General features: G+C 41.9%; 1 protein-coding gene across 4 annotated transcripts in view; it reads right to left on the reverse strand.

Annotated features, from left to right (window-relative positions):
• Positions 1–15,249, reverse strand: part of KIF13B (kinesin family member 13B) — a 208,059-nt gene that overhangs the window by 10,808 nt on the left and 182,002 nt on the right. For 3 of the 4 annotated variants that reach the window (XM_042445221.1, XM_042445211.1, XM_042445229.1), the window contains 2 exons: positions 14,762–14,895; positions 36–98 (listed from right to left, as the gene is read on the reverse strand). In XM_042445221.1, coding sequence (XP_042301155.1) covers positions 36–98; positions 14,762–14,895 — 197 coding nt within the window. The remainder of the gene's footprint in view (positions 1–35; positions 99–14,761; positions 14,896–15,249) is intronic. The other variant, XM_042445238.1, reaches the window with a different exon arrangement.

Raw genomic sequence — 15,249 nt, forward strand, 5'->3', positions numbered from 1 at the left:
CATTCTAAAGCACTTTGGTGTTTCCCAGGGCTCACCTGCTTCAGTTTTGCAGAGCTGGCATCCACACTAGCTGACTGAACCATAATCCGTGGGACAGGCTGCAAGGAGGAAAAAAGAAGACACATACACAAACCCATAGCATTAATCCTCAGAAGACAAATGGACCTGGATCTCAATGGGTAGAGAACTGGTGGCAGAGTTGCCCAACCCCACAGTTCCATTCCATCAAATTAAAGCACAGTATAATAAAACCTACAAAAACCTTGCCTCTATCAGCATTTATTCCTGGAGTGGGAACCCTGTGGGCCCTCCAGTTGTTTTCAGATTACAACTCCCAGCGTCCTTTACCACTGGCTATATTGACTAGGGCTGAAGGAAACTGCAGTTCAACAACAACTGGAGGGCCACATGATTCCTACACTGGTTTCCACCATGCAAAGAGATCTTGTGGCACCTTCGAGACTAAAAGAAAGGAAGGAGAGCCAGAGAGGTGCAGTGTTTTTAGTCTTGGACTGTGACTTTGGAGAGGGGATGTCATATTGAGGATGGAACAGGCTTATTTTCTGCTGCTCCAGAGACTAGAACACGGAACAATGAATGCAAGATACAGGAAAAGAGATTCCACCTCAACATTATGAGTATCTTCCTGACATTAAGAGCTGTTCAATAGTGGAACACACACCTCGGAGATTGTGGTGGAGTCTCCTTTGGAGGTTTTTAAATAGAGGCTGGATGGCTACCTGTTCAGGATGCTTTGATTGAGAGTTCCTGCATGGCAGGGGTTGGACAGGGTGGCCCTTCTGTCATTGCCTCCTCATGAAGTGGCCAACGTACAACAGCCTCAGTCTTGTCATCTTGGCTTCCAGAGAGATTTCTGCTTTGATCTGCTCTAGGACCCATTTGTTTGACTTCTTGGCTGTCCATAGTAACCTCAGCACTCCTCTCCAGCCCCACATCTCAAATGAATTAATTCTCTTCCTATCCGCTTTCTTAACTGTCCAGCTCTCACATCCATTCATTGTAATAGGGAATAGTATGATTCTAACTTTTGTGCTCAGTTGTATGTCTTTACATTTTAAGCTATTTTCTAGTTCTCTCATAGCTGCCTTCCCCATTCTTAGTCTTCTTAGGATTTCTTGACTGCAGTCCCCACTCTGATCAATATCCTACCACTCGCCTATATCTCCCTCCTACCACCCCTGAAGTGCTCCAAATTCCTCAGTATCTCTTCCAAAGCCACTAGCCCATCACCTGAAGTTTTTCTTTTGCTCTGAAGAGTAACAGAACTGTTTGGATTTAAATCATTTCCTTTATAGCTGCCAAGAAAAATCTCCCCCCTTCCGAAAGGATGACAAATATCTTGAGAATCCGCCCCAAAAACCTTTGCAAGAAGGAAAGAAGGAAAAATAGCAATTATCAAAAGTGCCAATTAAATAACTCTGCTGTTGACAGCAAACAGATGGGTAAGAGAACTCTCCTGCCAGGTGGCAATTGTAAAAGTGAATCTCTGGTATGAGACCAGGCGGACAGGAAAATATTTTACCTTGCAGTTTGGCAATACCTGCATTTGAGATTGAAGCAGCTGGGGATCATAGCATCTTAGCGTTGGAAGGAACCACAAGGATGTCTAGGAACAGACAACTAAAGCACTCCTGAAAGATGCTTATCCAACCTCTGTTTAAAGACCTCTGGAGAATGAGAGTCCATCAGCCTTCAAGGCAGTCCATTCCATTGCTGAACAACTCTTGCACAGAATTACAGAATCATAGAGTTGGAAGAGACCTCAAGGGACATCTGATCCAACCCCATTCTGTCATTCAGAAACATAGAATCAAAGCATCTGCTCCAGGTCATATTCTCTGAAACTGCAGAAAACAATCTTCCTTTCAAATATTTAAACAGGATGTTCCCAATGTTTGGTGGAACCTCCAATTTGAATCCACTGGTTCATGTGTAGTCTCTGGCCCAGCAGAAACAAGCTTGTTCCATCTTCAATATGACATCCTTTCAAAGATTTAAACATGGCTTTCATGTCACCCCTTAACCTTCTCTTCTCCAGGCTAAACATACCAGCTCCCTAAGCCTCTCCTCCTAGGGTTTGGTGGCTTCCAGACCTTTCACTCTCCTCTGGACATGCTCCAGCTTGCCAACATCCTTTTTGAATTATGATGACCAGAACTGGACACAAGATTCCAAGTGAAGTCTGACCAAAGCAGAACAGAATGACACAATTACTTCCCTCGATCTAGACACTACTCTCCTATTGATGCAGTCCAGAATTGCTCTGGCTTTCTTAGATCTTGCCTCTATTATAATGCCTCTCAGTCTTCTCCAAACACATCTAGTTGTCTAAGTCACTCCTCATAGAACTTGGTTTCTTGACATCTGGAAGAGCAGGGTAGGGTTGTTGAGGACTGGAGTTCTTCAAAGGCTCTCTTTCAGAAGGATACTGTAAGTCAAAGTAGACTTGATGAAACATTACAAGAAGATGGGGTCCTTGGGGATTTTTAGGAGACTCAGGGGCCACACTGGACCTCCCACAGGCCATATGACTGATTATGGCCATTGGGCTTCATGCAAGCATGCAGTCTCCTTGCCCTTTGGTTTTTGCTGTGCTGTCTGCGATTCTTAGTTTTAAATTAGATGATGAAGACCATTAAAATAGTTTGAGATGTTCCATATCCTGGCTCAGTCATTAATCAGAATGGAGACTGCAGTCAAGAAATCAGAAGATGACTAGGGTGTATCTGCATGGCTGAAACAAAGCATTTTGACAGTTTTGAGTGCTGTAGCTCCATTTCATGGAATCATGGGATTTGTAGTTTTACACGTTTTTTAGCCTTCTCTGCCAAAGAGTGCTAGTGCCTCACAAAATTACCAATTGCAGGATTATGTAGGATGGAGCCATGGCAGTTAAAGTGGTGTCAATCTGCACCCTTGGAAGATGCACCCTAGGAAGGCAAGATCTTCAAGCGTTAAGGTACGTAGTATAGTTAAGGTATATAGTTGAATACCAAAGTCGAGATTATCCATACCATTGTATTTCCAGTTTCTATGTACACTTGTGAAAGTTGGGTAGCTAAAAGAGCTGAAGGGAAGAGAATAAATTCATTTGAAATATGGTGCTGGAGAAGAGCTCTGTGGATATCATGGACTGCCAAAAAGACAAATATATGGGTCCTAGAGCAATAGCCAGCATGACATAGTGGTTTGAGTGTTGGACTATGACTCTGGAGACTAGGGTTCGATTCCCCGCTCGGTCATGAAACCCACTGGATAACCTTGGGCAAATCACATGTTCTCAGCCTATTGCAATAATAAACCTCTTCTGAACAAATCTTGCCAAGAGAACCCCATGATGGGTTTGCTTTAGAGTCACCATAAGTCGGAACCTATTTGAAGGCTTGCAACAATAACAAGAGCAAATCAAGCCAGAATCAAATGAAGCAAGGCATTCTTTCCTTACTTTTGCAGCTTCAACAGGGACAATCCAGAAATAGAAGAGAGTCTTACGTATATCTATATTCACACAGATGCTGTGTGTCTTCAAGTTGTTTCTTAGTTATGGCAACCCTAAGGTGAACCTATCACAGCGTTTTCTCAGGCTGAGAGTGTGCAATTCGCCCAAGGTCACCCAGTGGATTTCCATAGCTGAATGGAGAATTGAACCATGATCTCCAGAGTTGTAGTCCAACGCTCAAACCACTACACCACACTGCCATATAAACAGACCTTGACACCAGTGTGGCGGAATGTGACGTGCCCCAATTTCAAGCAGCACACAAACAGCTTAATCAGAAAGTCCTCTTTTAGGTACATAAAGCAGATTTCAGCGGAAGCCAATCCGCTAGTTACACGAAGAATCCTATTATGCCAAATTAATTCAATCTGCCTAATTAGAGAGCAGGAAGTTCTTTCAATTATTTTATGTGCCTTCTGAGAAACGCACTTGAATACGAGAGCAGATTTCATTAATTGCAGTTTCCTTATTCGACAGATTGGTTTCTGAACTTGGCAACAGAAGGTCAAAGGAAACTGCCATATTACCCCCTGCCTCCCATTCAGATCTGGAGTTAGGCAGTAAATGGTGATGGGGGGAAAAAGTGAACAGAAAAACTAATGAGAAGAAAGACTCCTTGGAAATAAGGAATACCATCCCCAAGGGTCACTGAAGAAATCAAGACCTGCATAAATACAACATAAAAATTGAAGAAAAAATTGGCACCAACAACATGGAATTTGGGGTTACCACTATGCCACTCTGAATGCAACAATCTCCTCTCATTTAGGAAGTGAAGCAGGGTCTGGTTTGGCCTTTGATGGGAGACCCAGTCAGAGTTGGTAATATTGGGATTGATGGACAAGATTTAACTCAGTAGTACTGTCTGCCCTCGGGATACGCACCCTTGCCATATGCGGATTCGAGCTTACACATGTGGCAAGTGGCAAGGGACAAAATGGTGCAGGAGCATCCTGCCATTCAAATAAATGGGGCTCCAGCATACATGAAATTTGCCTTATGCTGGGGTTCCCAGAAAGGATCCCCCATGTATGTCAAGGGCAGACTGTATTAGGGAGCTTTTGAGAGCTTAGTAATTCTTGACAAACTGCAGAATAATATGCATATTTATCTATACAAGTTGACACTCTCTTACGAAAAATGTTTGGGAGCAGAAGCGTTTTGTATTTTTCTGGATTTTGGAATATTTGCATATACATAAAGAGAAATCTTGGAGATGGGACCCAAGTCTAAACATGAAATTCATTTATGTTTCATAGACATCTTATAAACAGAGCCTGAAGGTAATTTTATACATAGTATTTTAAATAATTTTGTATATGAAGGAGAGTTCGTTTACCACCAGAAATCAAAGGAGTCGCCATCTCAGCCACCCATGTGAACAGTTTTGGATTTCTGAATTCCAGATGGGAGACTCAACCTGTAGTTCTTTCTGCTTTTGATAGTCATGATAGCATTGAACTGTAGAGGCCACTGAATCCTTAGCAATCCCAGTCAATATTTGGAGTTTCACTAGATGTAATATACAGGAGGCTAGTGGGTGTATTTGAAGTGTAGGAATGAGATTAATTCCTGATGCCAGTGGCATATGATGGGATAACTTTTTTATTAAAGGTCCACTCTTCTGATCTGCAATATTCTCGGTCAATTAAGCTACTTCTGCAATCGATTAATGAGATGCTAATATCAATTAATGCATTCAGCCTTGCTAAATTCTTTACTATCTCAGCAAGAAGGCAGTAAGACAGAGCACTCTCCTTAGGTTATATAGGCCACCTTTCTGAACCCCCTTTAATGCACCTTTCATTTACAGAGTTAACTTTTTTTTTGACCAGAGGCCTTTCAGTGCTTTAAACCTCCAATTTGACAAATTGACACTCCCTTATCCGAAATGCTTGGGATCAGAAGTGTTTTGGATTTTCCTGGATTTTGGAATATTTGCATATACATAAAGAGATGTCTTGGAGATGGGACCCAAGTTTCATCATAAAATTCATTTTTGTTTCATATATACCTTATAAACATAGCATGAAAATAATTTTATATGTAATATTTTTAATACTTTTGTGCATGAAACAAAGTTTGTGTACCCTGAACTGCCAGAAAGCAAAGGTGTCACCATCTCAGCCACACAATATATTTCCACCTTCACGGAACAATTTTCATACCGATTTGCCCCAAGGGAGCCATGGAGATCACTGTTGCCCCACATCAGCTGGGAACCTAGCTGGAAACTACTTTGCCTGCTTGCTGTCGACTGACCAAGATGAGGGTGCATAGAAAGGAAGCATCCATAATATGTACACAATTGTGCTGTGATCCCACTGTAACTGCCCTGTCTCCATTCTATGGGCTGCGGTTTGCAGTTTGATGCGGGACATTGAACCTTATTACATGGGAGACAAAGTGCCCAAATCCAGTGGATAAAGTGGATTTAAATCCTGCAAAAATAGGATTGTTTTCAGACACGTCGGGCTAATTGAGCATTAATGTGACATTAATCCAAGTAGAAAGTGAGCAAAATCGGCCGCTTTTCCCCAAAAGTAAAAAATAGCCTATTTTGCCCACTTTTTGCACGGGTTAATGTCGCATTGATGCTCAATGTGCGCAATATCGTCTGAAAACAATCTTGCGTTTGCAGGATTTTTCCGGATTTAAACCCTGTTTTTACACAGGATTTGGCCGCTTCCCTCTCATGTGATAAACTCCTTAGAAATTTTCTGCTAGAAAGCACTAGTGCTCAATCTCTGGAGCGTACACTAGAGCTTTCTCTAGCACAGAATTCAAAGTAACTCAGCAAATTTACAACCCAGGGTTCCAAAGGATGGAGCCAGGATAGTTCAAGAGCTAATCCATCCACCATTGCCATGCTGGTTGGGGGATTCTGGGAGTTGCAGTCCAAAAAAGGAACCTTCCCAATCTCTGTCAAGAACATGCTACTCCCCCCCCTTAAGACAATGTCCAAATCTTTTATTGTAAGCTCTTTCCAAAGACCTATTTCTTTCAGCTCCTGAAAAGAAAAAGAAATCCTTAAAGCCATGAGGCCCAACACCTTTACCTTCTATCCGCTCTCCTTAGCATTTCCATTTTTACACATTCATGGATTTACAAAATGTTCATCTCTCTCTCGCTTGTCCTCAAAAGCAAGACAATGTCTATTCAGATCCCTAATTTTTTCCCTCTCAGAAATCATCTATTCCCAATTCATTTTCCCCTTTTGCTCATCATTCTGGGCTCTTTCCAGCTGATGCTGATTGCTTTCTAACACATAATCTTTGGTTTCTATGACACTCAAGGGCAGCCTGGTAGCAGCACAGCCACTGAAGACAGTGAGCACTCAGCAGGGTAAGGAGAGCCATCACCTCCTTTTGCAGCAATAACATTTCTTGGCAGATGCAACAAGAAAATCACTTTGTGCCTTTACGTCTCCACTTTACAGCCAGCCTCCTGCTACAAAGACAAGAAATGCTTTTTGCCCATGTTCTTACTGAACATGTATGGGTTTAACCCATCCCACCACATCATCATGTGCCCTCAACTTTTGGCTTCCCAGGATCCTCCTCTATTGTCATGTCTCCATAAGCTCTGTTGTTGTTGTTAACTGCCCACAAGTTGGCCTCGACTCATGGCAACCCTGTGGATGAGACATCTCCAAGCCAATCTTCAATCTTCAACCATTTCCAGTCTTCAACCACTCTGCTCAGATCTTGCACTCAGGACCAGGACCTCCATCACTTTCCTAGCATTACTGTCCTTTCCAATGAGTCATGCCTTCTCATGATATGGCCAAAAGTATGGCAGCCTCAATTTGGTCATCTTGGCTTCCAGGGAGAGATCAGGCTCGATCTGCTCAGGGACTCATTTATTCATCTTTCTGCCTGTCCATGGTATCCTCAGCACTCTTCTCCAGCACATCAACTCAATGAGTTGATTTTCATTCCATTGGCTTTCTTCACTGTACAGCTCTTGCATCCATACATGCTGATGATGAGTACAATGGCTTGGATGATTCTAACTTTAGTGCGCAGGTGAGTATCTTTATGCTTTAGGACCAAGTCTAGCTCTTTCATCACTGCCCTTTTCTAGTCTACTTATTTCTTGACTGCAATCTCCATTCTGATCAATGTTTGGTCCAAAGTATGGGAAATCTTTAACTATTTCGATTTCCTCATTGTCTACGATGAATTTATGTAGATCCTCTGTGGTAATCATATTTGTTTTCTTTATGTTTCATAACAAGCCTGCTTTTGCACTTTCTTCCTTGACCTTGTCTTACTCAGTAATTGTTCCAAATCCAGGATGTTTTCCATTAGTATTATGGTGTCATCTGCATATCTTAGATTGTTGATGCTCCTTCCTCCTATCTTCACTCCTCCATCTTCTGAGTCTAAACCTGCTCTTCTTATGAAATTTTCTCCATACAAGTTGAACAAATAGGGTGATAATATACAGCCTTGCCTAACCCCTTTGCCAATTGGGAATCAGCATTAAAATGTATTTAAAATATAACAGAGTAAAAACACTATACCTCCTGCCCATCAAAAACTCTATCTGTCATCGTCAAATGACTCCTTAACTAAAAACATCTTCACCTGCTGGAGGCAGGGGGCCAATTGGACCTCCAGTGGCACAGAGCCTGGGAGCAGCCATCAAGAAGGCTTTCTTCCAAGTCCTCACCAAACCCACCATGAGGGTGATGGGACTGAGAGCAAGCCCTCCCCTGCAGATCTTATTTGTTTATATAAGGTCTTTCAAATAGTCTGGACTCAAGCCATGAAGGCTTTAAATGTCAAAACCAGCACTTTAATTAAAGAGCATTTTCCCTATGTAATCCTTCGCTTCAATGTAGGCTACGTCCTTTGCATTTAGATATGTGGGTGGGTGTCTGATGAGACACCTTCTCAAAAGGGCCATGCTAAACATGAAGCACTTTAGAGTATTTGGGGAAAAGCTGTATGAATGCTAAATATCATCATTACTGGTTATCGTTCTCCTCTCCTGGAGACTTCAGGGAACCTGACCAGATGTCTTCAGGTGAAGATGGAAAAGGGCAGCACTACTGAGACTTATTGATAGCATGTTGGTCTGAATGCCATTTTTATTTTTACATTATTATTATTATTGAGTTCCAAGCATTTTTCAACTAATGTGATTTACGATAACATCAGTTCTAGCAACAATGGTAAAATTTATGATGTGCACTTAGTGTTGTTTGTGTATTGCCAAATGGAAAATGTAGTTCTATTTTTAAGTTATGATTCTATGCCTCATCCCCCAGCTTCTCTCTGAGAATCTGGTTAGCAAAGGAAAATGCTGTCAAGCTTAAACAGATGGGAAATGGGAGGTCTGAATCTTATTGGTGTCTTGTTGTTGTTAGCTGCCATCAAGTTGACTTCTACTTATGACGATGACCTTATGAATGAGAGACCTCCAAGTCAGCCCCGCTCAGTCTTACAATCACAACACTTCCTAAATTGTCTACTCAATGTGGTCTTCTTCCTTTCCAACTTCCTTCCACCTTACCAAGCCCTAATTTCTTTTCTAGTGAGTCATGTAGTCTCACGATATGGCTAAAGTATGGCAGCCTCCATTTAGTCATCTTGGCATCTAGAGAGAGTTCAGGCCTGATTTTCTCCAGCAACCGGTTATTCGTCTTTTTTTTAGCAGTTCATGGTATCCACAGAACTCTCTGTAGAACTGTTAGTTTCTTACACATGTGTAAATTCCTATATGGAAGGGGCTGGACATTTTGGTCTGATACGAAACATCCATATTCAAGGTTGCAGATTTGGAAATGGATGTTCAGTGTTGCTATGCATGCAAAATAGGTTGTGCATTCAGTTCCACAATCTTGCCAATCAGTTGTCTTTGTTTTGAGATCTTCTGGGAAGACCCTCCTCTCCATCCTATCACTCTCACAGGCCGGAAACACACAGGACAAAAGAAGTGACTTCCGGCTGCTTTGGGAGCATGGCATTCAGATGTGGCGGTCCCCCAAAGCAGCTGGAGGCCACTCTGACACTGCAATCCAATCCTCTGGACAAGATCAAAAAAACTGATTAAACCTGGCTATTGGCAGCGGCCAGCTTAGGACTGCAACACTGGCTTGCTTCACCTCACAGGTACATTTTGGTAATAACAATGGAGAGGGCCTCCTCAGCGGCTGCTCTCAGGCTCTGGAACTCCCTTCCTGGCCAACTGTTGAAGAAAGAATGACCCATTGGGCTCATGATGAACTAGTTTCTAAGAAGGACCTGGATCCTTATTTTGGAAAGGATGGAGGGAATGAGCTGATAGAATTCATGCAGCTCTCCAGGTGTGGCTGGACCGAAACTCCCAGCATTCTTCAACATGTTGGCTAAGGCTGCTGGGACTTAAGCAACACTTAAGAGGCCCACATGCCTGTCCTGTCAGCCAGGACAAGGAATTCTGTGGGGTTGTAAAGCTGTCTTACTAGAGCTAACAGCCCAGTATTTAGAATTCCCAGGGTCAAGCCAGTCTGAATCAGCAGGGAAAGGTAATCAATCCAGGCATCAAATCCAAAGATGTATCTGTAGCAAGGTCAGCAGGGTTCAAAGGTCTTGGAATCACACAAGTCAAGAGCAAAGTGGGCTGGAAAGTCCAGAAAGCTTGGTTGTCCTTCTGAAGGCAAAGCTGGGATACTTAGGCTCTAGTAGACTCCTAAGCTGTTGGTTGATTTCAGTGTGCTTTATATAAATATGCTCTGACTCATGTAAGCCCTCCCTTTCTTGTCTGCATATACTTGTGATAGGTATTATCTGGTTTGTATCCGGGTCTTGTGGCTGTTGGAGGGGTCAAGTGGAGTACTCTTGTTCATCTCCTCCATGGTCACATCCTTCTACTCTGCCCCTCGGTCTTGAGAGCTAGATTTGCTACGCGCTTCGTCTGCCTCGCTGTCTGTGTTGTACTCTAGACCGAGGGTCTGGGAAAGGGAAATGACAATGCTGACCATCCTTTATTTAGATTAAGGGTATTTGATAGAAAAGGAGAACCAATGGGCTCATTTCTGCTTAGATTTAAAAGTGTACATGGGCTTGCAAGCAAGTTTCATTCAGTGTATGCGAGCAGAATCTGAATGGTCCTCCCATCATCCTTCAACATTAGCTAGGCTGCTGAGAATTGAAATTCATTCACCCATGGAGGGCAGCATGTTCCCTAGTCAGTGGATCTGCTCCTCCAAGACATCTACAGAAACATATAGTAGAAGTGGGAGAATGTCTGTGAGATACCCGAGTATGCACCCCAGGGGGAAGTCACAAGAGACATAAAGAAGAGCTAGACCATTTGAAAGCCTAGTTACAAGACCAAACAGGTCACCATGAATGCGAGCACCTTCACTTTGATGGATGGTCTTACAAATGCTCCAACTGGACCTTTCTCTCAGCCACATTACAATGATCACATCATGGCTGTTTGTAAGTCATCTTGTGCATTGTGCTATAATCCAGTGCATTTCAATCTATCTGATGTAGGGCACTGGCAATTTCTCTCTCTCTCTCCAGTGGGCCAAGGACTAGTATCATAGCTGTGGCTATTGGCTAAAACTATTTCTTTTCTTTTCTTTTCTTGGAAATTTCCCAAGGATTGGCACTAACCCTTGGGACACAACTTTGAGCAGCGGTGCTACAATCCACATCACAAATCAAGCAACTTTTGACACTGGAATGTTCTTCTCCTCATAAACCTTCCCTGCTCAAAACAAACGACTGCAGCAACATTGTTCAAAAAAGGGTCCAACCCAAATGGGAAAATGATGTGCAGGAATTCCTACCATGTGGTTGCTTGGAACAACAAAACTGGAAGGGACTCAAAGGCTAACTTATCGAAAGTCTAGACAATCCTAGAATGCTGGCCATTTAACCTCTGTTTAAAAATTCCCAATGAAAGAGACTCCACAACCTTCCAAGGTAGTCTATTCCACTGTTCAACAGCTGTTACCATTAGGACGTTCTTCCAGTTTTAGTTAGAATATCCTTTCTTGTAATCTGGATCTGTTCGTTCAGTTGCTATACTCTGGAGCAGTAGAATCATAGAATCATAGAGTTGGAAGAGACCGCAAGGGCCATCCAGTCCAACCCCAATCTGCCATGCAGGAACTCTCAATCAAAGCATCCCCGACAGATGGCCATCCAGCCTCTGTTTAAAGACCTCCAAAGAGGGAAACTCCACCACTCTCCGAGGCAGTGTCTTCCACTGTCGAACAGCCTTTACTGTCAGGAAGTTCCTCCTAATGTTGAGGTGGACTCTCAATCTCCTACCATTATCTACAGGACAGTACTTTGGATATTTAAATACCTAAAACCAGCTACATTTAAATTGTCCCTAAGGCTGCCCACTGCTCCGGTGCATGCTTTTCAACCCATGTCCTTTATCTGATATGGCTGTGTTTTATTACATTTCATGTGAAATTTATTGTAGTTTAGATGGCCTGGAATTCTACTTTTAGCCCAACAGCAGAGTGTAAATTAAGCAGAATTAAGAGAGAGATGTATTTAAAATATATAGATATTCAGTGGTCAAGGATAAGGGGTAAAAGTGACACAGAATGTCAAATTTCACTGGGTTTTGCTTCTTCAGAAACCTGCTAGGAATTGAAGGCTGAGCTAGGCTGCTGCCACACTGCAGAATTAATGAAGTTTGACAGCACTTTAATTGCCAAGGCTCCATCCTATGGAATCCTGGGATATGTAGTTTGCTGTTGCACCGGAACTCTGACAGAAAAGCCTAAATATCTCAAAAGCCTACAAATCATAGAATTCCACAGCATGGAGCCATGGTGGTTAAAGCAGTGTCAAACTGCATTATTTCTGCACTGTAGATGCAACCCCAGATAGTTTCTTTGAAGCTTGCTGCTTCTTTCATATGTTTTTGTGTGCCTTCAAATCATTTCTGACTTACAGAGAACCTTTCATGGGGTTTTCATGGCAAGAGTTGTTCAGAGAAAGTTTGTTATTGCCTTTCCCTGCGGCTGAGGGAATGTGCTTTGCCCAAGTGGGTTTCTATAAACTAGTTGGGAATCGAAACCTGTAGTCCAACACTCAAATTACTATGCCATGCTGGTCTCTTCTTCTATATCACATCCCTTCAAATATTTAAACATGCGTAATAGTTTAAGCATGACTCTGGAGACCAGGGTTTGATTCCCCTCTCAGCCATGGAAACCCACTGGCAATGGCAAATGTCCTGTGAACAAATCTTGCCAAGAAAGCCCCAAGAAAGCCTTAGGGTTGCCAGAAGTCGGAAACGACTTGAAGTCACGCAACAACAACATGTCCCTTCTTAACCTTCCATTCCCCAGGCTAAACATATCCAGCTCCATAAGCCACTCCTCATAGAGCTTGGTGGTTTCCAGACCTTTCACCATTTTGGTCATCTTCTTTTGGACACGCTCCAGCTTCTCAAAATCCTTCTTGAATTGTGGTGCCCAGTATTTCAGGTGAGGGCAAGATTCCAAAGGTTTTTGTTTAATTGTGCATGGCTTCCCTCACCTGGTGGTTTCATTTCACATGGGCATATTGTGAGGGAAAACTGGTAGAAATTCATTTAGCTACTCTTCTTTTTTGTAGCGCAAGAACCTACTCTTTCCATCTTATTTATGCCTCTGGTACCAAAGTTTCTGTTAAAGAAGTAAGGCCCAGGAACATATCTACTTCGTTAACTGAGAAATACCTTTAGTTAATTCTTGTAAATTAAAACCATTTTGAAAAATAGGAAGTATTTTTAAGATTCTGAGATCGCTCTTAGCTTGCTAGGCCGATGTATAAAAATACGGTATCAAGCCACATATTTGCTAAATTTGTATCCTACCCTTCTGCCAAAGGATTTACACTTTTGCTTCAAGAGCTGAAGGCCTTTTTGTGCAGTGCCTTGCCATTATCATTTCTTCAAGGTTAGTTCAGAACTAAATTCTGTCTATCAAGAAGAAGAGTCATAATTAATATTGAGCAACTGGAGCTTTCAACTGCTTTGATTGTGCTTTTCCAGCATCATGAAATGGTTATTGTATGTACTTAATATTCAGCTCAAATAGCTACTTTTAAAAGCTAACCTTTACAATTTAATAGAATAAAAGATACTGAAATGCCATTCTTTGGCAGTACCTCGCTCTTTCTTGAACAAGGCATACAATGAATAAAATTCTAAGGTTTTTTTTAAAACATGTTGCCCCTTCGAGCCTATGTTTTTAGGATGTTAAATAGCATAGAACAGCCGTAGACAACTACATAAACATAGATATGGGGCCATGCCTATCTCTATCTCCCCATGGAAGACTTCGGCCCCTACCAAAGCTACACCACCAAATACTAGTAACACAGCAGTCCTGCCTCAAAGAATAACAGAAACCTAGAGTTGGAAGAGACCCCAAGGGTCATCCAACACAACCCCAGTCTGCCACAGAGTACAATATACTGTCCCAAAGTCATGTCTGCCCCTTTTCTAGTAGTACAGATCACACATGTCTACTTGTCGACATTTTCAACACCCTTGATATTTATAATTAGGGGATGGATTCACACACCATTTTCTTGATGAAAAAGTGTTTTTGCTCTAGAGTTTTGCACTTTGGAGTTTTCTGAGTAAATAAATGACTAAATCCCAATAAGCAGAAACATCAGGGTCGTTTATTACAAAACTGCTCCCCATCTTGTGTTGGTACTTTTTGTGCATTTAACTGACTATTTACTGGACATAACTGCAGCATAATACTGCTAAATTAACTTACAAACATTTAATTAGTGGCAACAGGGACTGTACGATGCAAAGGTGTTTCATGACTAATGAAAAATGAAGTCCAATTTGGAAAGATACTGGAAATTAAATATTAATTCTCACTGATAAAATTATAATGGGGAACATTATCTGGCACATGCGCATAGAGTTGGGAGGAGGCCCACCACATCATTCTGGTTGTCTTTAAAGCTCTGAAACTTAGCAGCTTCCAAAACTGAGATCAGTGTCAAAAACTCAAGTTTAGGAGAATTATAGAAAGCAAACAGTATGAGCTGAAGTTTTACGTATGAGACTTCTTGAGAATTTCCACACTCATCGCATCCAAATTTGCTGTTTTTCATTGGCGTTTGGCAAATAAAGGATGGATCCACCGGAAAACACTTTGCTTGTCCTCATCCTCAGGAGTCCATTTGAAGTCTTCTCTTAGAAACAAGCTCTTTATTTTTCTCCATTCAACCCCCCACCCCCAAATAAACAATTCACATTTACCTGCTGTACAAGTGGAGATGTTTGCCTTCCCTTTTTCTCATCTCTAACAGGAAACAGAGATTTAAGTAGCTTTGGCATCTGAGGCACAAAAGACTTCACGGGATTCAAGTAAGCAGCAGCTAGGCTACCAAGTCCTGGGAACAACAACAATTTAATGCAGAGTGTTTCCATACTCTGCCTACTGAACACTTGTGATGATATTGAAAAACCTCTTAAATCATTCTCAAGACCCTAGGCTAGTTATATCTGGCTATGGTAGTAGATGGCTTGGTTACATCCCGTTTGCATTACTGTAATGCGCTCTATGTGCCTTTGAAAAGTGCTTGAGTTGGTCCAAAGGGCAACTTATGGTGACCTCATTAATAAATAATAAAATAAAATTTTTATTTATACCCCGCCCTTCCAAACGATCAGGGCGGCTTACAAAATGCATCGAAGTGCAAACAGCATACAGATTAAAAACACATATAAACAACAATCCTTAAAAA

Source organism: Sceloporus undulatus, chromosome 1 (assembly GCF_019175285.1).
Source record: "Sceloporus undulatus isolate JIND9_A2432 ecotype Alabama chromosome 1, SceUnd_v1.1, whole genome shotgun sequence".
NCBI lineage: Eukaryota > Metazoa > Chordata > Lepidosauria > Squamata > Phrynosomatidae > Sceloporus > Sceloporus undulatus.